General features: G+C 49.3%; 11 protein-coding genes across 11 annotated transcripts; 5 read left to right on the forward strand and 6 right to left on the reverse strand.

Annotated features, from left to right (window-relative positions):
* Positions 1–47: 47 nt before the first annotated feature.
* Positions 48–629, forward strand: ASPBRDRAFT_311672 (uncharacterized protein). Its single transcript, XM_067622869.1, has 2 exons — positions 48–174; positions 252–629. The coding sequence occupies exons 1-2, from the start codon at positions 142–144 to the stop codon at positions 564–566; spliced, it is 348 nt and encodes a 115-aa protein (XP_067475975.1). The 5' UTR covers positions 48–141; the 3' UTR covers positions 567–629.
* Positions 630–924: 295 nt separating this feature from the next.
* ASPBRDRAFT_311688 (uncharacterized protein) lies at positions 925–1,440 on the reverse strand. Its single transcript, XM_067622870.1, has one exon. The coding sequence runs from the start codon at positions 1,354–1,356 to the stop codon at positions 1,075–1,077; it is 282 nt and encodes a 93-aa protein (XP_067475976.1). The 5' UTR covers positions 1,357–1,440; the 3' UTR covers positions 925–1,074.
* Positions 1,441–3,555, reverse strand: ASPBRDRAFT_311743 (uncharacterized protein). Its single transcript, XM_067622872.1, has 4 exons — positions 3,456–3,555; positions 2,467–3,341; positions 1,714–2,412; positions 1,441–1,649 (listed from the first exon to the last, which is right to left on the reverse strand). The coding sequence occupies exons 1-4, from the start codon at positions 3,456–3,458 to the stop codon at positions 1,526–1,528; spliced, it is 1,701 nt and encodes a 566-aa protein (XP_067475977.1). The 5' UTR covers positions 3,459–3,555; the 3' UTR covers positions 1,441–1,525.
* A 542-nt stretch (positions 3,556–4,097) lies between these two features.
* On the forward strand, positions 4,098–5,467 carry ASPBRDRAFT_132944 (E1 ubiquitin-activating protein AOS1; the record flags this gene model as incomplete). Its single annotated transcript, XM_067618485.1, has 4 exons — positions 4,098–4,137; positions 4,220–4,277; positions 4,344–4,515; positions 4,568–5,467. The coding sequence occupies 4 exons, from the start codon at positions 4,098–4,100 to the stop codon at positions 5,465–5,467; spliced, it is 1,170 nt and encodes a 389-aa protein (XP_067475978.1).
* A 549-nt stretch (positions 5,468–6,016) lies between these two features.
* ASPBRDRAFT_199154 (Ytp1 family protein) lies at positions 6,017–7,830 on the reverse strand (the record flags this gene model as incomplete). The annotated part of the gene is made up of 5 exons (XM_067621294.1): positions 6,017–6,345; positions 6,418–6,547; positions 6,604–7,446; positions 7,554–7,631; positions 7,705–7,830. The coding sequence occupies 5 exons, from the start codon at positions 7,828–7,830 to the stop codon at positions 6,017–6,019; spliced, it is 1,506 nt and encodes a 501-aa protein (XP_067475979.1).
* A 451-nt stretch (positions 7,831–8,281) lies between these two features.
* Positions 8,282–9,106, forward strand: ASPBRDRAFT_46923 (SWI5/SAE3 family protein). The gene is made up of 3 exons (XM_067625744.1): positions 8,282–8,517; positions 8,571–8,656; positions 8,748–9,106. The coding sequence occupies exons 1-3, from the start codon at positions 8,443–8,445 to the stop codon at positions 8,905–8,907; spliced, it is 321 nt and encodes a 106-aa protein (XP_067475980.1). The 5' UTR covers positions 8,282–8,442; the 3' UTR covers positions 8,908–9,106.
* A 342-nt stretch (positions 9,107–9,448) lies between these two features.
* On the reverse strand, positions 9,449–13,636 carry mdr1 (ABC multidrug transporter Mdr1; the record flags this gene model as incomplete). Its single annotated transcript, XM_067618479.1, has 3 exons — positions 9,449–9,806; positions 9,866–13,176; positions 13,241–13,636. 3 exons carry the CDS (start codon positions 13,634–13,636, stop codon positions 9,449–9,451), a joined length of 4,065 nt encoding a protein of 1,354 aa, XP_067475981.1.
* A 3,781-nt stretch (positions 13,637–17,417) lies between these two features.
* Positions 17,418–18,247, forward strand: ASPBRDRAFT_46925 (60S ribosomal protein eL39). The gene is made up of 3 exons (XM_067625746.1): positions 17,418–17,483; positions 17,638–17,738; positions 18,035–18,247. Exons 1-3 carry the CDS (start codon positions 17,478–17,480, stop codon positions 18,081–18,083), a joined length of 156 nt encoding a protein of 51 aa, XP_067475982.1. The 5' UTR covers positions 17,418–17,477; the 3' UTR covers positions 18,084–18,247.
* A 1,146-nt stretch (positions 18,248–19,393) lies between these two features.
* On the reverse strand, positions 19,394–20,115 carry skpA (SCF ubiquitin ligase subunit skpA; the record flags this gene model as incomplete). The annotated part of the gene is made up of 4 exons (XM_067621295.1): positions 19,394–19,567; positions 19,630–19,797; positions 19,862–19,947; positions 20,040–20,115. The coding sequence occupies 4 exons, from the start codon at positions 20,113–20,115 to the stop codon at positions 19,394–19,396; spliced, it is 504 nt and encodes a 167-aa protein (XP_067475983.1).
* Positions 20,116–21,671: 1,556 nt separating this feature from the next.
* On the forward strand, positions 21,672–23,617 carry smp3 (glycosylphosphatidylinositol-alpha 1,2 mannosyltransferase smp3; the record flags this gene model as incomplete). Its single annotated transcript, XM_067618478.1, has 4 exons — positions 21,672–21,780; positions 21,989–22,371; positions 22,431–22,558; positions 22,624–23,617. 4 exons carry the CDS (start codon positions 21,672–21,674, stop codon positions 23,615–23,617), a joined length of 1,614 nt encoding a protein of 537 aa, XP_067475984.1.
* Positions 23,618–24,679: 1,062 nt separating this feature from the next.
* On the reverse strand, positions 24,680–26,655 carry ASPBRDRAFT_209944 (putative UV excision repair protein (RadW)). The gene is made up of 7 exons (XM_067621883.1): positions 26,581–26,655; positions 26,461–26,508; positions 26,314–26,386; positions 26,126–26,205; positions 25,735–26,061; positions 25,229–25,672; positions 24,680–25,169 (listed from the first exon to the last, which is right to left on the reverse strand). The coding sequence occupies exons 1-7, from the start codon at positions 26,596–26,598 to the stop codon at positions 25,050–25,052; spliced, it is 1,110 nt and encodes a 369-aa protein (XP_067475985.1). The 5' UTR covers positions 26,599–26,655; the 3' UTR covers positions 24,680–25,049.
* Positions 26,656–27,581: the final 926 nt, after the last annotated feature.

Below are 27,581 nucleotides of genomic sequence, written 5' to 3' on the forward strand. Positions count from 1 at the left end.
TTTCTTTGCTTATGGGCGGAGTTGGAGTCTTCTTTCCGGAGTACAATTTTGGCTTGATCACTATTTACGTCTATTTCAGAGGAAAGCTCGGCGTTCGACGATCTTTGCACGAGAGACGAGAAATGACAGCATCGATTCGAGATGCGTTGGCCTGCAGCAATGCTATATGTGCAGGTTGGCGATCCTACAGATCTAATAGCGGGTTGATCCTGCTAATTTTTCATATTTTGTTTTTCACGCTATGGCTGCAGATGACCGAGGCCGTCTTTGTACATATGTTTCGGTCTACCGACGATTCTCAGGTTATTGTCGTCGGGATGCCATTTTTCCTGGCGCTTCCTTTTCCTACGCTCGTTTTAATACTTTCTCCCTCATTTCGACTTTTCTGGCCTGGTTCGTTCCAGGATCAGCTAATAACGATTAACCGCGTCTATGGAAGCCCCCAGCTTGCTGAAGATCTACCTGCTTTGGGCTGGCCTACCCGGTCTTTCCTTTGCTATGGGACTTCATGTGCATGTCAGTTCCCAAAGTCAATAGCAGTTTGGGCCTGGTTCCTCAAACCATGAGACTCTGTTCATCCTAGACAGTGTGTTTCATGACTAATCACAACTCCCACCCTCGTCACTCATTTCATATGACGGCTCAGTATACAGGAGCTGATCTCACTTTCCTTCCTTCTATTTGTGACTTACTCATACGGAAAAGGGCGCAATGCTAGTCTGGGTTTCGTTGGATGATGACTTTGCTTGTATTTTACTTTGCTGGATTGAGTGACCTTTGAACCTCCTTCCTGTGTTTCCCTGTTCATGAGTACCTTTTGACGATTGATGTATTCGAGTGATAAATAGCCATTTCTTTCCCGAAATTAACAATTTCTTCAAGATCATGACATGTATTCGTGATGCAGCTGGTGGGCTATGTCTGATGCTTGGGGTGATAGCAAGAGTGTCCATTCTAGTTATTCCATTGATTTGGGATAGACTACCTAACGATATAATGTCCACTTGTCCTTGGATAATGGTCAGAGCAAAGGGGTAATGAAGACATGCATGGGATCATGGGTCACAAATTAATTCAGCATGTAATGTGACCTGATGAGAAGGCGACAATAACAGTCAACTCCGGGAGTAACACATTCATGTCAGCAGCCCGGGCTCCAGCATTCGGGAGGAGAGAAAAAGAAATGACAAAGAAACCCATGAGATCATTGTTGATGGACGCCATACTCCATATACACCAAGCATTAATTCCGTTCCGAGCTTTCGCAATGTGCATTCGGGAGGAGAGAAAAAGAAATGACAAAGAAACCCATGAGATCATTGTTGATGGACGCCATACTCCATATACACCAAGCATTAATTCCGTTCCGAGCTTTCGCAATGTGCATTCGTCTAGTTGTGCTGGCTGGCTGTATTATTGTATGCAAGTGAAATCTACAGTGGCAGACCCAGATGACAGTCTGGTAGTGTCGATTCGGGGAGAGAGAAAAAGAAGTATGAGAGAAGAGCAACTCCACTGGTTTGGTTTACCTGAAACTCAAGGCAGGGAAGAATCTGGTCCCGGCATAGCCGTAAGCAATGATGCTTTGGATGTCTATGTTTTTGCCACTGTGAGGGCTCCATAGTTTGACAAGGATATATCGTCCTGAGCTGTATTCGATGGTTAGGTAATGGTATATACTTTTTGAAAGAAACATGATGGGGAGGAACATACGGAGGAGGATCGAACTTGATGCTGACCATGCTTTTATTACGCTCAATAAAAAAGCGAGCATGTGGTTTCATTAGTTGAGGGGACTCTGAGCCAAGTGTGCCTTCAGGGCGCAGACCTGGTGGTGGCATGGTTAGGTATGGTCGTCGCCTTGCTTGGCCATCTCGCTCTGCGGCGTATCGGCGACGCATGGCTCGAATCCGTCGTGATAGCTCTCGCTGACGTCGTGTAAATGTGCTGACATTGGAATCATCGTCGCTTAAACTAATGTCACTGTCCGAGCATATTATGTCCTCGTCCATTCGCCCCATGGGCACGCTATCGGTATCTGTAATGGAGAGAAGCTCGTCGTCGTCCATGTGGTCATCCCGATCATGACGCGCGTCGGATTGCTCACCGTACTCAGTCGTGACTCGAAATTCGGACGTCGAGTCTGGCACATTGCTAGTACTAGGTTCAACAGCACCGGGCTCATCAGTACTATCTGATTCCGAATCCGAAGAATGACCAATGACTGGCCCCCGTCCTAAACTTTGCAGCGGAGGTCGATATGCGTTTAGATATTCTTGGGATGGCTGCATTCCGCCAGGTAGATGTCGCGCGAAGGGCCGAGTGGATTCCCACTGCACTTCGAAAGCAGCTGTACGCGCTAAGACTTCATCACACGACATTGATACAAAAACCATGCCTTCCCGGATTCTTCTGAGATTGTTAGTGATGGTTTGAGATAGTGTTTCTAGCTCAGCTGAAACATACGGGGAGTTATAGCCTGATTTTGGCGCTTTTATTACAATCTTCTTCAGGCAGAACGGGGACTCCCCATGGTGCTTCAGAACAAGATTGCAGCGGTCAGATTTCGTACAGTATACGGAAGCGTCATTGCGAAGGATGTTCTCTGGCCATGAGCTCTCGCCATGCGGTTCGTATGTTCCCCCATCGCAGCTAGTTAACTCCATTCTAAGTGCCCCGGGCACCACCTGGCCATATTGCCCATAGCGGAAGCCTTGTAGCCCTTCTCTATTATCATCCGTGTCAAGCTTTCGGCGTTTGGTCCGTGCGCGGTCCAACTGGTGTTCATCTTCTACCTGTTGAGGCATGGCGGTCGGAGAGTCTAAGTGAGGGACCGGCGTATCCAGGAGAGAGTAAGGATTTGAATCTCTGGGCCGTCTTAGACGATTAGGTCGGTCGCTACCCCTACCAGCCCGGGGCCTTGGAGTTCTGCTACCGGACCGTGAGGGATCGGAAACGCTTTCTTCGGGGTTTGCTACTGTAGCACTCATAGGCTGCAGTCGCGGTGCTCCTGGACGCGGACGCATCGGCGGCCCTGAGCTGCCCCTATTAGCACGGCTTTGTCTGGTTCGTTCCTGGAGCTGCTGCATATGTTGGTCGAGGGCTGTCCTGGCTTGCTCAAAGCTAGAACGATCCCAGAATCGAGATGATCGGTAATCGTCCATTTCTTGGTTTAAGGTCTCCACAGCCCGGGCGAAGGCTAGGTCACCGCGATTACGCTCCGAGGTTAATAGCTCCCGGAGATGCTGCAACCGATTCACTGGGGGTTCTTGTTGTCGGTCATTGGTTCGAGTCCCACGAGACGGGCGGCGAGAGGCAGGAGGATAGTCGTAATTTCCCGACTACAGTGGTACATGCCAGTCAATAGCTGCAGCAAAGCGGGGTGGCCAGTGGACGCTTGAGCCGTGTAAGGCTTCTATTGGCAGCAGAGGAAAGGGCTATATTCAGAAACGTACCATCCTGTGAGAATGAGTTGTTTCGCAGTCAGTGGGGGATGGCTCGGGACACCACCGGGGAGGGAGGCAGTGAGCGAGCGGAAGCGGGAGCGGAGGCCGAGTAACTATACCGCGATAATGAGGAATGAACGAGCAGCTAGGCGGACGAGACACAAGAACGCCACACTGGTGACATGAGAGAGGCCTCGAACATGAAATCTACGGCCACAGCAGAAGGAATGAAGACCGATGAATGGGCGGTAAAGAATGAGGCGAGATGATGGATTTGGGAGGGATGATTGATGATGAGGGGGTGAATTTAGGATGGTTTGATAAGTGATTTAGTAGTGATTGATTGAGTAGTTGATTTCCCCAAGGCATTCAAATGCACGTGATGATGCTGGGGTAAGCTCTACTCCTCCTGCTTGCTCTCCGCTTCCCTTCTTTCACTCGCTTCATATAGTTTCAGTCTCTCTTTCATCTGAATTCGCTTCCAGAGAGGTCCTGTTTGCCGACGGCAAAGATACATGCAAGTCACACGTCTGCTGGCCGATCCGTCTTTATCCGCTACTCTCCATTCGCCATCTTGCGTCCCATACTTCTTCCCCTCACTCCCCTCCCGTACTCCGACATAAGAGAAGACTGCCTTCGCGAACAATCGCAATGGAGCCACAAACCGATCCAGCTCAGACTATCAGCGCGGGTAAGGGGAAATATCTCATCTCCGAGAGATATCTACTCTTCAGTGGAAACCGACGATCTGACATTTTCATGGAACGCAACAGACGAGATAGCTCTTTACGATCGCCAGATCCGCCTCTGGGGAGTTAAAGCACAAGAAAAGTGAGCTTGGTCACTGACCCCCAATGTTTACCAACCTTACCAAGCTGACCAATAATTCCTCCGTAGACTACGATCCGCGAATATCCTCCTCATCACGTTCAAGGCGTTGGCGAACGAAGTTGCGAAGAATCTGGTGTTGGCAGGCATTGGTTCCTTGACCATTGTTGACCATGAGGTGGTGACAGAAGAGGATCTGGGGGCGCAATTTTTCATAAATGAGGAACACTTGGGTCAAAACGTGCGCTGTTCCATTTTCAACCAGCTTTGCCTATATACTGATCGCAATGCAGCGCGCGCAAGCGGCAGCGCCCTCTGTCCGCGCCATGAACCCGCGCGTCCAGCTTCACATTGACACAGAGGACATTCACCTTAAACAGCCCGACTTTTTCGCCCAATTCGATATTACCATCGCAACAGAGCTTGACTTCACTACATACACCACCATAAATGCGGCCTGTCGCATCGCCAACCGTCCCTTCTATGCCGCCGGACTACATGGGTTCTACGGCTTCGTCTTCGCCGACCTGATCTCGCACGATTTCGTCATTGAGCGGACCAAGTCCAACGTCCCCTCCGCTACGCAGGAAACCCCGACCCGCAGCATACTAAACATCACTACGAAGAAGGAGAACGAGAAAGTCATTGAAATGGTGACCAAGCGCGAAGTGTACTCTCCGCTGATCCTCGCCAACACCTCGCCGCTTCCCGAGGAGTTCACCCGAATTGCACGGAAGCGCAAACAAGTCACACCTCTACTCTCCTGTCTCCGCGCATTATGGGAATACCAAAAATCTTCCGGCGGCGCCCTGCCCACTTTCTCCCACCAAGACTTGGAACTCTTCACGAAGCACGCCCGTGACTGTCACCAGGAACTCAAGCTCGATATCGCTACCCTGGACGCCGGGTTCCTGCGCACGTTCCTACAAAACCTGGGGAGTGAATTGAGCCCCGTGGCCGCATTCGTAGGCGGCAATCTGGCCCAGGACGTGATCAATGTCTTGAGCGCACGAGAACATCCTCTTCAGAACATGCTTCTCTTCGACGGAGAGCGCTCCGCTGCTCCCATCTACCCCTTACATCCGTTCTTCCCACCAGAAGTTGAGAACGCCCTTCCAACCGTAGTTCCAATTGTCCAACCCATTGCGTTGGATGGCGAGCCAGCCCCGGCACCTCCAATGCCTACTACCTAAGGCGTAGCGGCAGATGAGAATGGACAATAGTCTCTTGATGAGGAGTATTGCATCTTGTCCTTACTTCTTATTCCCTTTCTATCTTTTTATTTCTCTTCCATATTGCATATCGGTATCCCCTGCTTGGTGGGGATCCGCTTACGACGTGTACGATAGATCTGATAACACGATTTCGATATCTTCCGGGGGTTTACTCAAAACAGAACCATCTGAACTTCATTTTAATTTTTTTTTCCCGCTTAACAAATAGGCCGCATACACTAGTATTATGTTTTGATAAGCATTATACTGACTAGATTTATGGAGTCACCTTATGATTCAAGCTTATTTATGCACAGAGCATACCCAACCCATTATTCACTCCAAAAACCCGAAGCTACAGGAGGCTCAAATACTACAAACCAGAGATATGTGCACGAAAACAAGAGGAATATGGAGAAAAAAGAAGGCCTAATATAGTCGATAAATCAACGATCTTTTGTGAGGAGAAAAACGAAAGAAAAGCAATGCGACGGACACCCAATGCACACTCCCTCTGAAGGAAATAAATTAATGAGTCGTCGCTGTTGTCCCATTAGCAACCAAAGGAGAATTTTCCTCGTCTTCAGCTTTTCTCGGACCCATGGCGTGGGTGTCCTTCGCGTCATCCTCCTCATCGGAGATGAGGCCTTGGAGCTCGAATTCCTCGGCGTCGTGGAGGTGCTGTGCTTCCGAGGGGGAGCGGGCATGGCCATTCAAGAGGCGGCCGTTGGCGGTTGGCCGGTAGCGGGATGAGCCCTCGCCGGCATCTGCGGCGCTGGAGGAGCGCGAGTGCGAAGGCGCTTGTGCAGATTCGGGCCATGCGTGGACGGCGTAGATGTGCAGGAGCACGTTGACGACTAATTTGGGGGTGGGATTAGCTGTGTTTCCCTGGTTTCGGGTGATGGCGGGGGAAGGGGGAGTGGACTCACATAGGAAGAGGATGAAAGCGATGCTGTAGAGGATCAGGACGTAGGATACGTGGGTGATTCCTGCGTCGTTCAGAAGTTGCATCTGCTCCTCGGTGGCGCCCATGAAGAGAAATCCTGAGGCGTACAGAAGCTGCGGTAGGTTAGAACGAACGTTATGTTACACCCGGAGAGCTGCGGGGGACTCACGAAGGGCGGGAGATATTGGAAGCTGTTAGGGTCAGATCCGTCCGGGCTGAGAGTGCCCTTGTCTCGAAGCACAAAGGAGATCTCAATGATTCTGGTAAATCCGGCAGCCATCAACGTGTAGCCGAATATGCTGTGAATCATGGTGCTGATCATCAGAGTCTGCGGGTGGGCAGACATAGCATAACCAGTGAGGAGAATAACAATGGCTGGGATCAAGTTCCGCTTGGGCCGGCCGTTGCGCTTCCGGCTCATCCAGATACCCAGCAGACCAGCGCACCACCAGACAACGCCCATAGTCGTGTGCTGCAAGTCATTGTGAACCCAGGGACCTCCCCAGCGGTGTTCCGTGAAGGTGTTGACACATCCCCACGCAGCGATAATCAACGAGTCGAAGAACTCCTGGCTGCGACCAGTGCGGCGCAGCCAGTACTGGCCAACGAGGAGTAGGATGGTCAGCAGAATACCGTAGGCGATGAAAGCGCTGCCCATGATGAAATGGGCCAGGCACTGTCCCAAGTGATCATCCCGACAGAAGCCCATGGCGGTGATCCCTCCGAAGAGCATTTGGACCCAGCTCGCCACAGGCATCGCCTTTCCGAGAACGCCGTGCGCAATCACAATAACCCGGCGGATTCGGCCATGGATTCCCTTGGTAAGATGCAGCTTGAGATAGACGCCAAGAACGATCTGCACCACCATCATGAGCATCAATGTGTTCGCAAAGGACGCGTGGACATTCTTCGAGAACTGGCGACCTTTGTGCGCATGTCCGAGGAAGTATGCGAGTACAGCGATAATCGTTCCGACAATCTGAAGAGGGACGTGCCACCGCGAGCGTACAATCTGTGATCATAAAGCGAAAACGTCAGATATGCGTCTCATTCGATCAAGCAGTCGAGTTATCCCCGACCGCGGGAAGTCGGAGGTAGAATGTAACAGGGTCAGCTTACCCCAAGAACCATGCCCAAGGGGAAAATAACGCCAAAGGCGAACCCCATAAGAATCATGTGTATCCATAGTGTTGTGTCCTAGGCGACTAGTCAGTATATTGTTGAGATCACTGCGATGGCAGACAGATCAGGCGTGGGTGCGACAACATACAATCGGATCCTCGGAGATGGCGGCACCGTCGGGGACACTCTCGTGGCCCCCGTGGGCCAGAGCGGGGGAAACAAGCAGCAGAGCTGCCAGCAGCCCTTGGGGCCCAAATCGACTCGCTATCGCCATGATCAACTTCACCTTTTCGCAGAGAGGGAAAGAGTGAAGAAGAAGAGGGGAGGGAGTGAGAGTCAGACGATTGAGGATGAGGATTATTGATGGCAGGCGGAGGCGGCTTTCGGTTCCCTATTCGGCCTTATTAAGGGAGCCGCGAAATCGGGCGAACCGGATTGGTCGGCAGCGTTGTATGGCCACAATTGGCTGGCAGTCAATGAGTTACACTACATGCAACAAGAAGAGGAGGACTATTTCGTTGGAGATAGTCCATTCAGCTCATCACCGTTGCTAATATGTCCCTCTAGAATAGTCAAAAAAAGAAAAGAAACCCCATGGTGGAAGATTTTCACCATCGCTTGCCTGTGGATTCGATTATCTGTGAAACTGCAGATCGGACGGCATAGAAGGAGACGGGCCCCATCCAGGCCTACGTACTCTCTCTCTACTTAGTATCTACACTATTCTCTTTCCGCACCAAATAATCAAGATATTTGCCTGAATCATTGCCAAGGCTACCCTGATACATTGACTGTGACCTTTTACAGCTCAAGTTCCACTCATAGAAAGGACAAGATAGGAAGCCAAAACACGTCCAAATAACTCCCCCTGCATGCGCATACCATCATGCCACCCCAGCAAGCCACCTCCTCCACCATAACCCCAGCCAATGATGATCAGACCCAAAGGGACAAAAAGCTGGTAACTACATACCCGGCTCTCATAAGCAACATTATCTAACAAATCCCCCACAGTCTGCCCTCCGCGCATCAATCGAAAGTCTCCAATCTCAAATCACAGAAACAGAAACGCAAATAGCACAGACCAAGGCCAAATTGAAGTATGAAACCAAGCAAATCCATGATCCCCTTATCCATTCCATCATGCGCGCAATTGATTAGAAAGTCTCCCATATTGACACTTACATCTAGCAATGACCCGTCCACGACGGTCAAACGACACATCCGTCTTCTCCACGAGTACAATGAAATCAAAGACATTGCCCAGGGATTGATGGGTTTGATTGCAGATGCTCGTGGTGTACGACAGGTGGATGTGCAGAGGGAGTATGGGTTGGATGATCGGGACTAATTGATTCAATCAGGCGTTAGTTGATGGGTTTATCTATTGATGCAGGCGTCGAGGATAGTGGTCGCTTCTTTTCGGAGTCTAGTGGCAGGTGAACAGGTTTGATTATCATGGGTTTATGGTTCTGGCGTTTACAGGTGATAAGAGGCAATCTTCCTAGGTGTGTCCCTATACAGACGCTGATGCATCCAGGAGTCGTAAGCCAATTGATTCTATGATTAAAGTAAGCTGACATGTAATATACTGCTTTTGTATACTTCAGACAACATATACGAGTGTTGTCCCAAAAAAGTAAAGTACAATCGTGAGAAATCCCATTCTAAGCAAGCAAAATGCCCGTCCACTCCAAGGCGATAAATGCAGCTTAGGAAGTAACGAAAAGTAAGCGATGACCAGAGCCAACACCAAACATGGCTTTTGAGAAGAGATCATGACACATTACAGGATAAATAGCGGCGAGAGATAAATGCAAGTATAAAAGGTGGGGGTATAAGCAAATCAAACAGCAAGTAGAGATCTAAACAGGATGAGGGTGCAATAAAGATTACTGGCCACCGTCCAGGCTTTGCAAATTAACCAGCTCGTAATAACGGCCTTTCACCCGGATCAATTCTTGGTGGGTTCCGCTTTCGACGATCTTACCCTGATCGAAGACATAGATGATATCGGCCTTCTGAATCGTACTCAGACGGTGTGCGACGGCGATCGTGGTCCGGCCCTTGGCCGCAGCATCCAATGCAGCCTGCACAACCTTCTCAGACTCAGAATCAAGAGCAGAGGTGGCTTCATCCAGAAGAAGCACTCGGGGATCCCTGATCAGGGCACGTGCGATCGCCACACGCTGCTTCTGACCTCCGGACAACATGCCTCCTTTGCTACCAACAACGGTATTGAACCCCTCACTGGAAAAGAAAGTCGTTAGCGTCAAAGTCTTTCGAGACAAACGAAGGCGTTAACTTACGGCAGAGACATGATAAAGTCATAAATGTTGGCATCCTTGCAAGCTTTCACCAGCTGCTCTTCGGTCACATCGTCTCCGCGGACTCCCAATAAGATATTCTCCTTGATGGTGCCTTGGTACAGGGTGGGCTCCTGGCTGACGAGCGACAAGAAACTGCGGTATGAGTTCACATTAATTTGAGTGATATCCTTTCCATCGATAAGAACCTTGCCAGAGATGGCATCGTAGAAGCGTTCAAGGAGCGCAATTGTCGTACTCTTGCCACATCCACTGGGCCCGACGAGGGCAATGTATTGTCCAGGCTTGACGGTCAGGTTCAGGCCGCGCAGAACAGGCTGCTCGGCCCGGGTAGGGTACCGAAAGTGCACATTCTTGAACTCAATCTCACCTTCCACAGATTCGAGCTGCTCGCCCTCTTCGGACCATGTGTCAATCTCTGGCTTCCGGTCAAACAGTCTCCGAAACTCAGCGGCAGCGTTCTTCGCCTTGCCCATGTCAGGAGAGAAAGAGAAAACAGTACCAGCGGACTGGGCACCAAACAGGATTTCGGAGAAGCAGACGAAAAAGCGGAAGACAGAGTACTCGTGATGACCCAGAAGTGTACCTCCATACCAGAAGCCGAGTGCAACGCAGAAGAAAACCAGAGCTTGCGAGCACGCATAGAGGATGGAAGACTTTAGCACGGATAACAAACTCTTCCGGCCCTGCTCCTCCAACTGGGAATGATACATTGCCCAAACATCTTGCTCCCTGGTGAGGGAGGCCACAGTGCGAATCGCGGATGTTGCTTCGCACGCGTAGCTTGCAGACCCCTCATAGGCAGTCTTAGATCGCTGTTGGAATCTCGCAAGCATGTAGAAACGGTAGAAACCACATCCCAGTAGGATAGGAACGACGGAGATACAAACCAGAGCCAGTTTCCATCCAATAGATAGAGAAATAACCATAGCTGCGCCTAGGGTAGTACTGGTCATGAGAATAGTTCCCAAGGTCGCGCCACTGACACCAGAAAGATGCTTAGTCTCCGTCGAAAGGAACGATGTGAGCGCACCAGTGCTGTTCTCCTCCCTGTCGAAGAAAGTGATATCCTGGCGAAGAATCGACCTGAAGGCCATACTACGGGCGCGGCGAATCAGGCGCTCCGAGCAGACGGCAAATGCAGCTCCATTGATGGAAAGATTGATGAACTGAGCAATTCCAACAACGAAAAACATCAGAGCCCAAAAAGCTCCGTCATGTCGGATTTTGGCGCTCTCGCTAGTAGGCAACGAAAGTGTACTGATAGCTTTGGCGTAGAGCACAGCCTGAGTCGGCTGACCACCACCGGAAAGGACAGCAAAAACCAAACCAATAAGCATATAATTGAGCTCAGGGCGATTGAAAGAGGCGATGAATTTGACCAACGTCCAGAGAGAGTACTTCCGAGCCACCTCGGGCTCCCGCTTAGAAAGAATGGCGCTGGAGATAGACTTGTGCGTTCCACTGCGGTTGAGTCCGTTCCCGGCGAGGGACTTCTCATCCTCATCATCGAGAGAGCCAGACCCGCTGCTAGCAGATTTGATGCGCGCAATTTCCTGTTTCGAGAAGTCTTCCTCGTCCACATCATCATCGGCAGCTAGGGCTTCCGCGTCCTTTTCCTCGTTGATACGCTGAGCCTCAACAAGACTGTGGTAGGTTCCCTTACGGCTGACAAGTTCGTGGTGGTTTCCCTGCTCGACAATCTTGCCATTCACCATGACAACGATGTTATGCGCCGTCTTAATTGTAGATAGGCGGTGGGCAATCACGATAGTGGTTCGACCTTCGGCAGCTCGGTCCAGTGCTGCTTGCACGACGCCCTCGGATTTTGTATCTAACGCAGACGTGGCTTCATCGAGTAGAAGTATTTTGGGATCGCTCACAATGGCACGCGCGATGGCAATACGCTGCTTTTGCCCTCCGGAGAGCAAAAAGCCGCGCTGTCCAACATTAGTCTCATATCCTTCGGGAAGTGCCGTGATGAAGTCATGCGCATTAGCCATTCTAGCGGCATTTTCGATCAGCTCTCTGATCTTTTCCTCGGATTCCTGCTCGAGTCTAGTGCCAATGAGACCATATCGGATATTGTGATAAATCGTAGTGCCAAAGAGGACAGGTTCTTGGCTGACCAGCGAGATTTGCTGACGCAGCCAACGAAGGTTGAGAGTCGAGATATCATGGCCGTCCAACAGAACAGTGCCCCCTACGGGAAAATAGAAACGCTCAACGAGTCCAACAACGGTACTCTTTCCCGAGCCGGACGGGCCCACTAAGGCAGTCGTCTTGCCGGCAGGCATGCTTAGAGAAACACCATCCATAACCGTCACTTCTGGTCGCGAAGGGTAGATGTGCTTGATGTCACGGAACTCAATGTTGCCCTCAAAATGCTCAAGCTTCTCACCTTCTTCAGAATAGGGATCCAGGGGTGAGGGGCGGTCAATGGTACCAAAGATCTTGACAGCAGCGGCGACAGCGTTCGTGAACGCCTGAGCGTTGGGGCTGACATTGCCCAGACTGAACGAACCGATCAGGATAGCCATCAACACAGTCAGGACCTGGCCAACATTAACCTCGCCGTCAGTGAGGAAGCGGGAGCCCATCCAGAAACCAAGGCCATAGTTGGAGAACATGATACCAAACATGCCACCAATCATGAAACCGAGGGTCACTTGGGTCTTGATACCCCACTTCTCAGCCTCAGCCAAATGAGTCTCGTATTGCTTTGCGAGCTTATCCTGGGTTCCGAAAGCAGTCGCATTGCGGATGGAGCTGATAACTTCCTCCGCTACTGTACCACCGGCACCGGCGCTCTGCAGAGCCTGCTTGCTGTTCTTGACAATAAAACGAGAACCACCTCCCATAAGCAGGACCAGCGCCACAATTGTCGAAGTGCAAATCAATGCCAATTTCCAATATTTGATGTAAGCGACAATAAAGGCGGTGATAAACGTGGCGATGGCAGTCAAGGTCAGTCCAACCTTTTCCGAGACACCTTCCTGGATGAGGTTCGTGTCGGCCGTAATGCGAGTGGTCACCTCACCGGCACCCAGCTTATCGAAGTATCCCATGTTCTGTCTAAGGATCGACTCAAGGTAGTGTTCGCGAATCTTTTGGGTGACGTGTTCACCGGTGTAGATGAAGCCGACGGTGGATATATATACGGTGACAAACTCGGCGATACCGAGATAAACGAAATAGAGAACATTCTTAGTCAACTGGTGGTAGAAGTCGTGGTATGAAATCTCATATAAAGCTATCCCTCGGAAAGCTGAGGCCAAGGAACCGAAGAGGATCTAGGTCGAGGTTAGTCAGGTATTCTCACTTGTTATTGACTGCCGTCAAGAGATGGGCACTCACGGTAAAAAGAGGCAGCGCAGCACCTGCGACAATGGCACAGATTGCGCTCACAAACATAATCGCAAGATCCATTCGGGAAGCGTAGCGGAATAGGCCAAAGAACGAGACATTCACATCCTCCGCGTCTAACTGCATCTTCAAGATTTGCTTCTCATGCTCGGGGAGATGCGCATACAGCGCATCGGAATCATCTGCGCGGGCTAGCTGATTGCCAGTGGATGGCTGAGAGGCTGGGCCCTTTTCAGCAGCAGGAACCATTGTCGTGCTGGTGATTGACGACTGGCCACTTGACTTGCGCTGCTCTGCTGAGGACGGACGTGCCCCGTCCATTGCTGTCAATTCAACGTCGTTCGGCGACGTCTCCGCCGAGACGTGTTCGTTCTCTGGGTGAGACATTTCGTTCGAGATGTCGAAACGAAAGTCTCACTCTCTGGTATATATGGAAGAGGATGGAGAGACGAGGACGAGAGATCGCTCTACTCCATGAGGCGGGACAGCTGATGGAAGAAGTTGGAGTTGCTTGAAGCAGGAGCTGGCCGATATCCCCCAAAATAAAACCGACGCGAGGGAGAGAGGTACGCGCAGGGAAGGGAGCAGGGAGGGGGAGGGGTGTTAGAAGAGAGATAGGATGGCTGGTGCCCTGTTGTGAGATATTCCTCCACACGCGTGGCAGATAGGGATGGAATGATCAACTACAACTTGAGTGGAGGGAAGGCAAGTCAGACTGGCTGGATGAAGGGACCAGGACAGGACGGGAATTTAAAAATGTGAGAGAGAAAAGGGGAGGAGGCTCTAATATTAATCATAATTAAAGGATACTAAAACTAGGCATCAGACTTGATTCTGGATCCAAAGCTGGCCTTTGGCTCAACTAGAGACTAAAAAGGTATCTGCGTCAGCGACAAAGTCCCCATCTTCGCCTTCCGATCTTCTTTTGCTTGATTGATTGAAGACGGACTACTTTTTTAGTGGCCGTCGCTTTTTAGTTCTGCTCGGTCGGAGCCCCGACTTCCCGAGGGCCATTTTATGCATCTTCTCCACTGGTCACCGGACCCTCCACTTGCTGAAATTCCCGAGATTTTATGCTGAAGCTTATCCGAATGCGGTAGACGGTGGTATTTACCTACTTACTCCTCAGTAGACTACTGGCCTATTAATATCTCCCTTCAGGGAATGAACTGGTTGATTGTGTGGTTGTCGCATGTTGCGAAACATTGCTGCAATCCTACTCAATAACCTTACAAGGTCTCTGCGGAACGAAGCTTATCAGATATCTAATTGGTACAGTTTAGTAACCGCAGTACTAGTTACATTGTTACACTGCAGGTCAATAATAACAAACGATTAAGTCCATCCATGCTAGTTTGAACATACACTAACGCTCAGCGCTTCTATGAGTATGAACTGGCCCTCGCTCGAATCTTCAAGAACAACAACAACAACAAACATCTTTACCTTATTGCCTGAGTTACGAATCCTTCCAAGATAGCATGCATCTTCCTAATTAGGAGTCATCGTATTTGCTCAATTCGTTAGGGCCAAAACTTGTTCATGAGTCACAGCTGTCATACTCCAATACTGAACCTTCAATGGATGATGCTTCGAATCTGGTTCTAGAACCAGTGCGCGTAACGTCCACAAAGGCTCAAATCTCTTCCTGAAGGGCTAGGCAGCGCCCCCTATCAATCGTATTACGAATACGATGCCAGTTGTACCTTAGTAGTACGGAATATGGCAAAAGGGCTTAGTCTAATCACTAGTAACTGGCGGGGTCCGACACCACTCCGCCAGGGAAGAAAAATCTAACTGTGAGTACCGAGCAGGCTTATTTTACCGAAGACCCGCTTAGGCTTCTTTTGGGTACCAAGATGTAGGCAATAATAGTCTATCTATACCGTCCCTTTTATCCATCTACTTCTGCTAGGGTAGATACTAGATAGACGTGTGGTGTAGTTAGGTTAATGCCAGAAACAGCAGCATTTAGCTACTAGGTGGGCAGGCTGGGGCGTCCGTTCATGCTTCGACAGTTAAGCTAGTGGAATCTGAGACTTGAGAGGCCCCAAATTTTTTGGAACTCTGCTCCATACACAACAATAATCTACTACGGAGTAAGTAGATAGATACTTGACATTTGAGGAATTCAGGGCCGGGTACCTTTTCCTCGTGCATTCCAACACCTGAATGAATATGTGATCGACGTCAGAACATGCCGCACCAGATGCCTTTGTTTACTTTCGCCAACAACAGGCATCTATTCCCTACTAGATACGTATTCTTCATCAGAATCCCTGAACGTGATCTTGATCCAATTTAGTGGTGTTTCAAGTCCCACCGGACAAAGGACCATGTGGGCAAAGGAGTGCTATCTGCTTTGAGTAAATGTCATCAAGTTGGTAGCCTAACTATCTACTTAGCAGCATTTGATTCTGTTTCCGTGTACCTGAGACAAGAGTTGTTGAAAGGATCTTTGTGTTCTGCATAGAAGGTCGGCAGTCGGGGTCTCCGGGCACCGTCACCCGCTGCTTAGTAGTACTACTTACTCTTACCGATCGCAATCGATGCCAAATCAGGTATATCGATACCATGAACTAACCCATCCTACCTCGTCCATTGGTCAATCTGCAATCCTTGAATGGCCCGTTACCGTGGACATATCCACTGCTAATGTTGATAGTATCTCGCTACCACGTCGACTTTTGACTCATCTCCTCTGTCTAGCTTCGTGTTCGGCTGACGAGAATTAACTTGTTTGGGTCCCCGACATGGGTCTTATTGAATCCTGCAACCGTACTCTGTACTGTGTATGGAGTTAACAGTTGTATTCGCCGCTTGTGATCTGTCATCTGAAATGTCAAGTATACGGTGTGAATTTGAACGTCACGTTCGATTCAGAATATCGGTAAAATGAGTTGATATGCCTACGTAAGTACTGTTTGCCATCTTAGCAATAACCCGACGGCCTCGTTCTGGCCTGAGGAAAAAGAAAAAGGAAAACTTCACGTTCCGCTCTCGACATGGAGTGGCGACGCCTTGACACCTAGTAGTTAGCTACCCCAGCAACTACGACACATTCTGAGCCCTTTGGATCCCTGAGGCGGCTTGGACTCGCTAATCCCCGCCATTTTCAGATACAAGGCATGGACGCTATCTATGCGGTAGATACTACGCTAGGCCGGAACATAGGCTTTCCGAACGAATCCCAGGCATTCGTATAAATTGTTGATAAGCCCATTTATTCGACTGGTCGACGGGAGGATGGGGGACCGATGCCGATGTGAGCAAGCAAACAGCACGCCTCCATTAAGTAAACAGTTGTCTATGATGCGTCGAATAGCTAAGGCATAGGCTCCCACAGAGTTTGTGGCTTGAAATCCACCGGAGAATATCGGTATGACATCCGATCGATCAACCATAGACTACACACAGTTGTCATATCTTGTTTTTCTATGGTCCAGGCTCGTGAACTGAGCTCGTGACACTCTTACCATTGATTACTACACCTTATCAATGTGAACGACGGTTTTGACTTACTTTATTGCTATGGACCCGCAAATTAGAACATCAACTCATATGAAACCACAGTTTCGCCGTCCTAGAGGCCTAAATGCATTACAATAATGTATTGTTCTATGAGACCAGGGATGTGACTGTGCAGAGATGCATCCTCCTGTCCAACTTCATGCCTACCGACTTCCCAGTTTGCGGGAGGGTGTGCATTGTACACAATACATTGTTATCGAACAGCAAACGCGCACTATCGCCTCAAGAGAGTTGTAATATCCCCAGGCACGTCACAGAGGCAAATGCTTCAACCTACTCCGTAATCCGTTATGAGTGCCATGTGTAGCCACTGGGCGATGTATCACGTGACTAATTACTTCCCGTTTGGGGTCCAGTCACTCAAGACTATACCACGATAAGTACGCTCAAATACTATAAACGTTGCGAACTTCGCCGACTCAACATGGCACAGTATATCGATCGTGATTCAAGCCCAGAAGCCAAGTACTAACATCTTCTCGCTGTTCGAATATCAATTATCCCCGGCTCGACCGACAAGGGGAGTAAATGATGGGGTACCTTCCGCCTTAGGCATAAATCACATGACCCCACGGAAGCGAAACGCTAAGCCCTGCCCGCACAAAAAAACTACCACTACGAACGGCTTGACAGACGGTCGACAACCTCATCATCGCCAGTCCATACACTCAGCTCGCCGTCGCGACAAGTCTTCAAGATGCCGGTTAGCAGCCCTCCCTGTCATTCGAACGACCATGAATACCCCGTTTTTATTGCTGGATATCAAAATATGAATATCGCTACACGGAAGATGGAACAGTGGTCGGGATGATAATAGAACAGTCAGGCTAACGCTCACTTTCTTCTTTCCAATATAGAGCCACAAGAGTTTCCGCACCAAGCAGAAGCTTGCCAAAGCTCAGAGACAGAACCGTCCTATCCCCCAGTGGATTCGTCTCAGGACCGGTAACACCATCAGGTAAATAAGAAACCGTCACCGTTCCATTTGCACGCACCCACACACACAACATCCGCGAAGTCCTCGATGAGTCCCAGCGAAGAATACAAGAACATGAGAAGGAAGAGATACCAGCGAAGGAAGAAACAAGGGAAGGGATATATAAGATGCAGCACCAGATGATTCGCCATCACCCCCAAATTCTCAATCAACTAGGCGACCGCTGGGAACAACATCGAAGGACACAGCACATTCTACACACAAAGACTTGTCATAATCGAACACGATGAATACTAACATATCCTTTTTCACCCCAGATACAACGCCAAGCGTAGGCACTGGCGCAAGTCCCGTCTCGGAGTCTAAATTCGTCTTTTGGAACCACACACCAACCGACTTTTTCGATTCCGCCCCGAGAAATGTCTCTGTCCACCTGCTTTCCCGGGGGAAAATGTTTCGTTCAGTTGCTGTGATACCGCCGCCAACAACTCTTGTGTGCCGATACTGCTCGCGATGATAAAGACAAAAAATTTGGAAAAAATCCACTTGCATCATTATAGATTATGTTGCCTCCAATCAAAATCCGCTTTTTGAGAAGTCCATCTGATTCTCTATTGTTTCCTTACATTCATCCATCTCTCTCTTTTTCTCCCTATCAAGCCGATTCGGAGACAACTTGCTTGCTATCTATCCTGTTTGTCGTTTCGGTAACCAGAAACAACATGACAAGAATCTACACTTCTATTCATTAATCCGTTCATTCTCAATGAATGAACCGGGTGAGTGATAGAAAGCCAAATGTATGTTCTGGGTTCCGAACAATAGGGATATTTAGTTGAAAGCGTGGGGAGGAGGAGGAGAGTGCACAAGCGGTTGAAATACTTATTTTTCGTTTTGTTTTTCCTTCAATGATGGGAGGTTTTTAAAACTGGTCTGTGGTGATGCAGTGGTGCTTCTGCAAGATGTGTGTACACGAGCTGAAAGGAACCAAAAAAATCGAAAATTCATGATGGGTTAATGAGCAGTTTGAACGAAGATCTTTTCCTATGTGTTGCATATGATACGGTCGTGGTCGTTGTCGTCGTCGTTGTAGTTTTGGGTTGCTTTGTAGAGACTCTAGGTCTAGATCTTTTTTTCTCTTGTAGGCCTGAGGTCTATGGTTATTGGGTTATAGACTAGACAGTCTCCTAATGCTGTAAGAATCCTAACTCTCTAGGCGTTACTAAGTGTGTCAGGCTTCTAATGCGAAAGAGCAGGTCATTACGGTTTCTACTTGTCCTGCACGTGGTAATTCTTGGAATCGATATGCGCAATGGCGTTAACAGCATTAGCTAACCTTGTACTACTTTAGAGCTACATCTATCCCCCGCTCATAATGAACGAATGGCTAGGGCCAAAAGGGAAAAGAGAGACTGAGAAAGCAAACCGCTGACGTTGATAAAAACAAAAGGGGAAAAAAAAAGACGATTAACTCCATAAACTGCAACGACCTTAGACCTGATGAGGACCGAATTTAAACATCATGATAGCTCTTCTTCCTCGGTTTGCTTTCAATCAACAAGCCGTCGGAGTCAGCATACTGTAGCCGTGACTTAACGTAGATTTAGCGGCTATAGCAAGTACATTGTTAGCATACGGTCAGTGGCAAGATAGCGAGGGATGAGTCGGTATGGAACTTACTCCTCGGCCCACTCGTTCTCACGGCGGATCTGATCCTCCTCCTCTGGGGTGAAATCGTTTTGGATGTTGAAGGTCTTGCGGATCTCCTCCGGAGACTTGCCCTTGATCATGTTCGCGACAGTCTTGCATCCGACATCCAAAAGACCCTTGATGTCGAGGTAGTTCGCGGCCTGTCAAGTTAAGCGCCAAGTTAGCTGATGGGAGTTTGTAGACACTAGATCGTAATACGTACCAGAATGATCTCAAACAACATTTCCTGGTCGACTTGAGTGAATTTCTGATCCCACTCGTCGATGTCGGTGGTCTTGCGGCGGGAGTCATCCTCCTCGCCAGTGCTGGGGGGGTCGTTCTTGTGATGTCTGCACCATTCGATGACCTTCTTCAGGACAGCTTCGTTGACCTAGATTTCGAATGTGGTTAGCCATTGTCACCAATGGTCATTTCCCCTTAGTTTGATAACGTACATTAGGGATCGGGATTTCCTCGGTAGCGTCGCCCAGATCTTCCAGCATGTTCTTGATGAGAAGGGAGCGCTCGGCAACATCGCGTTCTGTAATTTTCCAGATATGTTAGCCTACCCGCTCTAGTCATAACGCAGATACAGAACGTGTCTGCAGAGCTTAGAGGAACGCGTGCACTTACCACACTCAATGTGCACGCCGTCGCCACTGACGAAGGTCAACATGGGACCGGAGTAAGCTGCAGGTGTGTCGGCCATTTTGTGGAGGTGAAGATGTATTAAGGGATATTTAGAAGATTCGGATCCTTTGGTTTCTTAGATGTCAGTCTCTCAGCACTGGGATGGATTGTTGTTGAATCAAAGGCCAGCAACGATGTTAAAAGATATGAGGGGTACCTGGGTGGGGGAAGGGAAGACGTTTGCTTACTTTGCAAATCTAGCCGTGAGAGCGAAAGTGAACGAGTTCAAGTGAATCAGTTGTGGACAGGAGTTACAGTGGACAAGCAGAGATCGAAGGGATTATAAATATCCCAGCAAGCTGTGAGAAAGGGTGGTGGAAGTACAAGAGATACAAAGGGCAATCTGGGGTGAAAGGGAAGGAGGTTGCTGGAGAGTTCCGAGACCGATGAAAGCGAAGAGAGCCATGAATGGCGCCGGCGTTGAGGCTGACGAGGGTCCGGCAATCTCCGCCGTCATTCGCTGTTGCTGACTCCACCAGGGCGGTTGTGGCCTTGTCGCTGCCTGGATGTTCTTTCTTTCTTTCTATGCTTTGGAACAAAACAAACACATGGAGCAGCAGAGAGACTACTACTATTACACCGTCATTCAGGAGGTTGCCTGTTATTCGAACTTCTGATTGGCTTTGTCTGAAGCTTATGTCCATTGTTGATGAGTTTGACTCATTCTGTTCATGTTTCTGAATGAACTCGTAGGTGGAGTATGTCTAGACTACTAACTATCACCACCTGTATAACGTTCACCAAGGTCTAACCACGCACTTAACCATCTCTCTTTGAACAGTTTAGACGATAGCAGGGTATTCCCTAGATTTTTTCGCAGATTTGATCCAAAAACACTGTTCATCCCCTGGAAAGTAACTGGGTTCTGGTGTCTCCCAATGGAATGAATCCCGACCGCTGCAGCAATAGTATCTATCTAACACACCACCAGCATTCCATCGATCGGTCGCACTGACTCGGGGGTGCACGGATGCAGAAGTGGACTGGAAGGTCCAGTTGATGCCAAGTTGAGGAATTCCATCTGCCTCAATGCTTGGATGTCGAATTTGCCGATAGATCCGTTCCTGAGGATCCTCGATGGCTGTCTGACCCACCAGCAAACCAGGACTATCTCACTCGCTGCTTGATCGGACGGAGTAATTTCACCCCAAAGCCAATAGTTCCTGGCAAAGAGTGATATCACCCCACGAACACGACACCATCCTTTCCCATCCATCGGAGTCTAACGCTTCAAGTTCTCGGGGATAAATATTTATCTCCAGCACGCTTTGTTTCTCCTGGAATCTTACATTTTTAGCCTTCTTTTCTTTCCTCTGTCTCTCCCTTTTCCTTACTATAGTTGCTTTTGCTTCGGTTGTTCCTCTTTTTTTTTCCCTTTCCTGCTTCTGGATACTAGCCCGCCCTTCATGTCCCAACAAGTCATTCCTTGATTCCTCTTTCCGCATTATTTACATATATATCCTCGGATGCAGGACGGCTATTACTAGGCAACCGGCATGTACAGTATCCCCCACAATCAGACTGGTCCCTTGTCGCCTTGAAGATTCTCTGTGCTTCCAATCCCCATCCCAAGCCATGTGGAGACGAACGTACCTCCTGCTGCTGGTGATCCGTGTGTACTTCGCACTGTCTCCAAGTTATTTACATCCGGATGAAAATTTCCAAGGCCCTGAGGTCTTTGCAGGTGAGACAATTCTACTGTGTCGCAAATTTCCCTTTTTCTACCATCCTTGCGACTTGATCATCTTTTTCTCCGGGCGGTGCGACCGCTTGTGGTTGAAGATGGCGCTCTTCCGACGCTTCCCGCGCGTCAAAACAACCTTGTCCTCTCCACCTTAAACCACAAATCTACGTCGGAATTGAATGCGCATTGCTCACAAGTGACTCCCTAGGTCGCATTTTCTCCTATCCCTCCCGCTTACCCTGGGAGTTCACTTCCGATAAGCCGATCCGCAGCGTCTTCCCACTATGGCCGACCTACGACGTACCGATGAACCTGTTGAAGGGATTCTATACAGAGAGCGGGACGCTAAATCCTCCACCAGAGCTGGTTTACTATGTGTTGCGAGGGGTCATGTTTCTCTTGAGCTTTGTGCTCGAGGATTGGGCCGTCTATGAGCTGGTTCCCCTGCCGCGCCACCGCCGCGCGACGGTGGTCCTAGTCGCATCCTCGTATGTCACCTGGACATATCAGACGCACACCTTCTCCAACTCCGTCGAGACCCTGTTGGTTGCCTGGGGCTTAGTCTTGATTCAGCGCATTGTTGATAACAAGGTAGGTTTAATGGTGCGGAATCCAGAGAATGATAGCTCCTGGCTAATCACTGCTTATAGCGACGCTCGTCCATCTTCGCATGCGCCGTGCTATCTCTCATCGCCATCCTCGGTGTTTTCAACCGCATCACTTTTCCGGCCTTCCTCATCGTCCCAGGACTGCGATTATTGCCTCATTTTTGGCGCAAGTACGTATTGCACAGCCTTCTGGTCCCCCCCCCCCCCCCCTACCATTTTACCCTAACATCTCTAGGCCTTTTTCCTTACTCTCATTTGCTGGGTTCGGTCTATTCTTCTTCTGCATCGCCGTCCTTGTCGATACAACGTTCTACAATCCTTCTGTCTCGTTTTGGGACGCCATTCAAGCACCTATCATTACGCCCCTCAATAATCTGCTCTACAATAGCGACAAGTCCAACCTAGCTCTCCATGGCCTTCACCCTCGGTATCACCACTTTTTAATTAATCTGCCGCAACTCCTGGGGCCAGCATATGTGGCGATAATACTTTCTATGAGCAAATCGACAGCGATCCAGTCTTGGCTAAAGAACATACGCGCCGTCTCCGCCATATCAGCAACCGCTATGCTTTCCATTTTTCCGCACCAAGAACCCCGGTTCCTGCTTCCATGTGTCCCGCTCCTCCTCAGTTGTCTTCGAGTGCGCAAGTCGCGTCTTTTCTTGGCGGCTTGGGTGATTTTCAATGCCGCCCTCGGTTTCCTCATGGGAGTGTACCATCAGGGTGGTGTAATCCCTACTCAGCTTGCGATCCCCTCGATCGTCTCCGATAGTATCTTCGAGGCAGGGGCCAGCGACAATGCCCAGAAATCTGCAACGATACTCTGGTGGAAGACATACTCCCCTCCATTGTGGTTGCTAGGGGACAACACGACCACCGAGCTGGACATTGAAACACGGGATTTGATGGGTATCTCCGGGCCAGAAATGGCCAGCGAGCTCGAGAAATTGGTGCCACAATGCCCAAACAACGATGGTAGCAGCAGCTTGGATAATCATGAACGCTCGATCTTTGTGGTCGCACCTAAATCAGCTACATTCCTCGACCGGTATACAAATCCCTCGCCCGACGATACAAGTCTCACGCTGCACGAGTTATGGACTTGGCGCAAGCACCTCAACCTGGATGACCTGGACTTTGGCACCGATGGCATTTTCCCTACCTTGAACCGAGTGATCGGCAGACGCGGACTGTCCGTCTGGGCAGCACGAAGAAGTGGTTGTGTTTGATGAGTTACGCATTTGAAACATCAGATGACGCTGAAGCTCACTCGGTCAGCTGGCAGCGGGAAACAACTTAGATCCCGCTTCGACGGAGACAACCTTCACACATCTTTCTTCCTTTTTTTTCTTGGTTTATCGTTCTTATCCCTTCTTCTTGGCCTTTGTCCCCTTCCCCCCTTCTCTTACCACGCACCCACCCTACCTACCTACCTATCACCAACAAACTATATACTACCCCATGCTACTTACTATATTCCTTTATATACCCCACCACTTGAAACATCTTCCATTTCATCTCCCTAGCGAGGAATACTTCCCATCTAGTCAGTCGGTACAGACTCCACACGCATAGTCGTACCCTATTACTGCGTGCATGTACCCACCACATCCCACCCTTTTCTACCTATATATCATTTTATTTGACTCGCACCATCATGACAATAGATTATACCCCCCGAACTACTGCAATAATAATAATAGTGCCTTTATTCTTCTACTTTGCAATTAGTTACGACCCCCAGATTCCTGACTTAAGATACCATTGAACTGTAGTATAGATCATGGTAGAAACACACGAAGTTGAACCATTATATATCATGCTACATAGTAGTACACTTCAATTACTATACTATGATACTCTGAAACACGTCTAGACCTACTTACAACTTACTGACAGGCACATAGTACTACTTGAAATCTAGTACTACTAGTAGTAGTATGTTAACTAATCGGCATGCGCATACATAATCAGTGGTTACGCGTGCTCCCGTCATCGGATCAAGCGCAGATCGGGACAAGCCAGTCAGTCATGTCGGTCATGAGTTCGGGATCCTCAGCTCCCTTACTTCTTTTTCTTCTACCCGTTTAGGGAATATAGGTAGTATGTATGTACTGCTCAGTATAAATCAGAAGTCTTGACTTTTTTGCAACTCCGGGTCAATATAGATAATTCCTTGTTATAGATAGATGGGTGGAAGGGAGGGGGGCAGAATGACTGAGGCAAGGGGCAACGCCTTGTTTTCGTTTGGATTAACTAGATACATGACTGGAACGTCATATTGAGGAGGACCGGAGGAAGAAATAGAAAAGAAGAGACACATGAGGAATATCGCGAAAATGGAAGCCTCGTCCGCCAGTGACACTAGCTTACTAATATGTCATCCAGTGTTGAAGGTAAACGTGTAAGGGGTTACTATCGGGTTGGAGGACTAGATAGTAAAACCAGACACGTACCAGCCTGGCTTGGGGTTCGAAAGCCAGAGGCATGGAAGGGAAGCCATTCTCTGATCTACGTAGTCATCGATTCTCATAAGATCTTGAGGCGAAGGGGAAGAGGAGAAATGTGGGTACATAGCGACGTTAATTAGGAAAGGAGAACATGATTCAAAGCAGTGAGCAGCATCTCAGACACATGGGAATACACGGGGCCGCGCTTGAATCACATATCATCGGGGTCGTCAGGGTTCTCAAACAGATAGTTGGCCGCAAGCTCTTCGTTCTTGTCGCAAGCGAAATAAGCTTGAATGACCAAGTCCCGAGAGAATCCAAGCCGGCAGAGCTAGCAGAAACATGTCAGCTATAATTCCACACTTAAGGATAGGACGATATTATACGCACACGTTCAATGGCATCTCTCTCCTCTTCTGTAACGTGGATTTGAGTCGTACCAGGAGGAAGGGCCTCATCATCATCAGGCTCTTCACTCAAGAGCTGCAGGAATTGTTCCTCGTTTTGGCCAATGAGCTGCGCGATTTGCGGGTTGCCAGCGGCGACTTGTTGGAGGATGGGCTCGAGCATTTGTGGTTGTTGTTGGACCAGCTGACGAAGCTGCTGGAAGTGGGGGTTATTCCGAAGGAATTCGAGGCTCGGGAGTTCAGCACCACCGGCAGTTCGAGCTCCTCGGTTTCCACCCTCCTGACCACCAGCCTGAGCGGCTGCTTCGAACAAGTTGACCGGTTCGTCGTCACCAGCGGACGGAGCGCTTTCGGGAGCAGCAGTCTGGGGTGCGCTAGCGGCGGCAGCTTGCTGTTGGTGCTCCTGTTGAATGTTGTCCGGGATACCCTGTCCAAAGTCAGCGCAAGATCGGGCAAGCCATGACCAGCTAACCAGCGCCATGAACTCACATTCAGAAGGTATTCAATGGCACGGTCGGGGTTAAAGAAAGCAGCCCTCATTGCACGGTTAACATCGCTGCGAGCGAAACCCATTGCCTCCATCTGAGCCACGACAGCTTCGCTCTGAGAGCCACTCAACAATGCGGAGGGATCATTGAATGCGGAACCGTGCACCTGGGAGGCCCCCGTGGCGGCCGGAGAGGGAGTCGAAGGAACAGCCGGTGTAGTAGAGGCCGCAGATGGGGCTGGTGCGGGAGGCGCAGCAGGGGTAGAGGCGACTGCTCTGGATGGGGTTGAGGGCGCTTGTGACGAGGTGCCGGAGGAAGTAGCCTTGGGCTGCACAACGAGAAATCAGTCCTTCATCCATGAGACATATATCCTTGGCCTAAGGTCTACGTACCTTTGAGACCATGCACACTATGAATCCCTTCTCCTCGATGTTGTATGACTCGATCGTCTTGTCATCTTGAAGGATCTTTCCTATTTTGGGGGGAAGGACGGTCAGCGCTGAATTTACGGCCAAACATGGTGGCAGAGGCTTTCCAGAGCGGTGCAGCCACTGCAGGGAGTCAAGGTTACTTTACTTACCAGAGTAGATGAGCTTAAGCTGAGGAACCTCCCATCCCTTCTCCTTGGAGATCTTTTCCTTCACTTGCCCGACCTGCCGGATAATTCATTTAGCCCCGCACTGACGCCGGCAAACTCACGACGCTGAGAGAGAGAGGAATCGCTTACCGTCTCTGAGGGCTCTGCATCGATTACAAACTTTTGTTGTTTCAAGTCCTAGAGGAGGGAGAAAGAACACGTCAGACTCGAGGACAAGTAGAGGGGGGGTGGGGTAGAAATCCCGCGTACCTTGAACGTGAGCTTCATCTTGCGCCACCGGAAGGATGAGAGATGGCTCGGTGGGGTGGTCTTCAGGGGAGCACGGCGATGTATATGAAGGATACACGGGGGGAGCTAGAAGCACCTTTTGATGTGATCTGATGAAGGGGAGGGAGAAAGGGAAGAAACAATCAACGGTCTGGGAACAAACCGGAAGAGCAGCAAGCGATGATGATGACAATCATGACGCCGGAGGGAGGAGAGAAGGAGCTGGCGGGAGGCGGTCACTGTCTGTTCAACCCTCCAGCCACACCTTCAGCCACAAACCCCTCGCTAGTTTTCTTGTTTTGTTTGGTTTGGTTTGGTTTGGTTTCGAAGGCACTCAGCCACTCTTTCCCGTAAGTAACTAATAAATTCATTCTTTTAATTACTTAACTTTCAATGTGATGGGATAATTGGAGGCTAAACCAATCCTCCGAAATAGTATCTAGGTTCGCTTAGAATGCTCCCCAGGATTGTAGGCAGCCAGCCTATGGTAATGGGGTGTAAAGGACAGTACTACTAGTAGTACTAGTAGTAAGTACCAAGTATTATTGCCATTCCAGGAAGTTACTACCATGGAAATATATCTTTGTTCATTGACGACCTTGTGGCAGTACTAACTGGAGTCACCACATCACTACTACCACTACTAGTCCATCACTCCTGAATCAATGCCAATATGTTTATGGCATCCACTTCACGTAGTTACTACTCTGCTATAAGGAAAAAGGGTCATACTAGTACAATTAACCATTGACGCGACAGTCTTGCTTTAGTAGTTCCCTATCCGCTCCACAAGCGATGTTCCCGGTTGATACTTCTCTTTCTGCGCCGCTTTCTTTTTTTCTCTCCTGATATGAAACCATATACAATAATTCTGTAACCTAATTATACATAGAGTACTCCATAGTTCTTGGTACTCTAGATGCCGTGCCACCCGTGGCAAGGGGTGTGGCCCTCCAGACCTGTCATATAGATGTATCACATGG

The sequence above is a fragment of the Aspergillus brasiliensis genome, assembly GCF_001889945.1.
Source record: "Aspergillus brasiliensis CBS 101740 unplaced genomic scaffold ASPBRscaffold_12, whole genome shotgun sequence".
NCBI classification, from domain to species: domain Eukaryota; kingdom Fungi; phylum Ascomycota; class Eurotiomycetes; order Eurotiales; family Aspergillaceae; genus Aspergillus; species Aspergillus brasiliensis.

Coding starts and splice junctions, on each gene's coding strand:
- ASPBRDRAFT_311672 (XM_067622869.1), top strand. CDS start 142: ATGCGTTGGCCTGCAGCAATGCTATATGTGCAG. Junction 175..251: donor CAGCAATGCTATATGTGCAG/GTTGGCGATCCT, acceptor CTATGGCTGCAG/ATGACCGAGGCCGTCTTTGT.
- ASPBRDRAFT_311688 (XM_067622870.1), bottom strand. CDS start 1,356: ATGCTTGGTGTATATGGAGTATGGCGTCCATCAACAATGATCTCATGG.
- ASPBRDRAFT_311743 (XM_067622872.1), bottom strand. Junction 2,413..2,466: donor AAATCAGGCTATAACTCCCC/GTATGTTTCAGC, acceptor TAACAATCTCAG/AAGAATCCGGGAAGGCATGG. Junction 1,650..1,713: donor ATCAAGTTCGATCCTCCTCC/GTATGTTCCTCC, acceptor CATCGAATACAG/CTCAGGACGATATATCCTTG.
- ASPBRDRAFT_46923 (XM_067625744.1), top strand. CDS start 8,443: ATGCCACCCCAGCAAGCCACCTCCTCCACCATAACCCCAGCCAATGAT. Junction 8,518..8,570: donor CCCAAAGGGACAAAAAGCTG/GTAACTACATAC, acceptor AATCCCCCACAG/TCTGCCCTCCGCGCATCAAT. Junction 8,657..8,747: donor CAGACCAAGGCCAAATTGAA/GTATGAAACCAA, acceptor ACTTACATCTAG/CAATGACCCGTCCACGACGG.
- ASPBRDRAFT_46925 (XM_067625746.1), top strand. Junction 17,739..18,034: donor AGGACCGGTAACACCATCAG/GTAAATAAGAAA, acceptor TTTTCACCCCAG/ATACAACGCCAAGCGTAGGC.
- ASPBRDRAFT_209944 (XM_067621883.1), bottom strand. Junction 26,206..26,313: donor GCTTAAGCTCATCTACTCTG/GTAAGTAAAGTA, acceptor CCCCCAAAATAG/GAAAGATCCTTCAAGATGAC. Junction 26,062..26,125: donor TAGTGTGCATGGTCTCAAAG/GTACGTAGACCT, acceptor CTCGTTGTGCAG/CCCAAGGCTACTTCCTCCGG.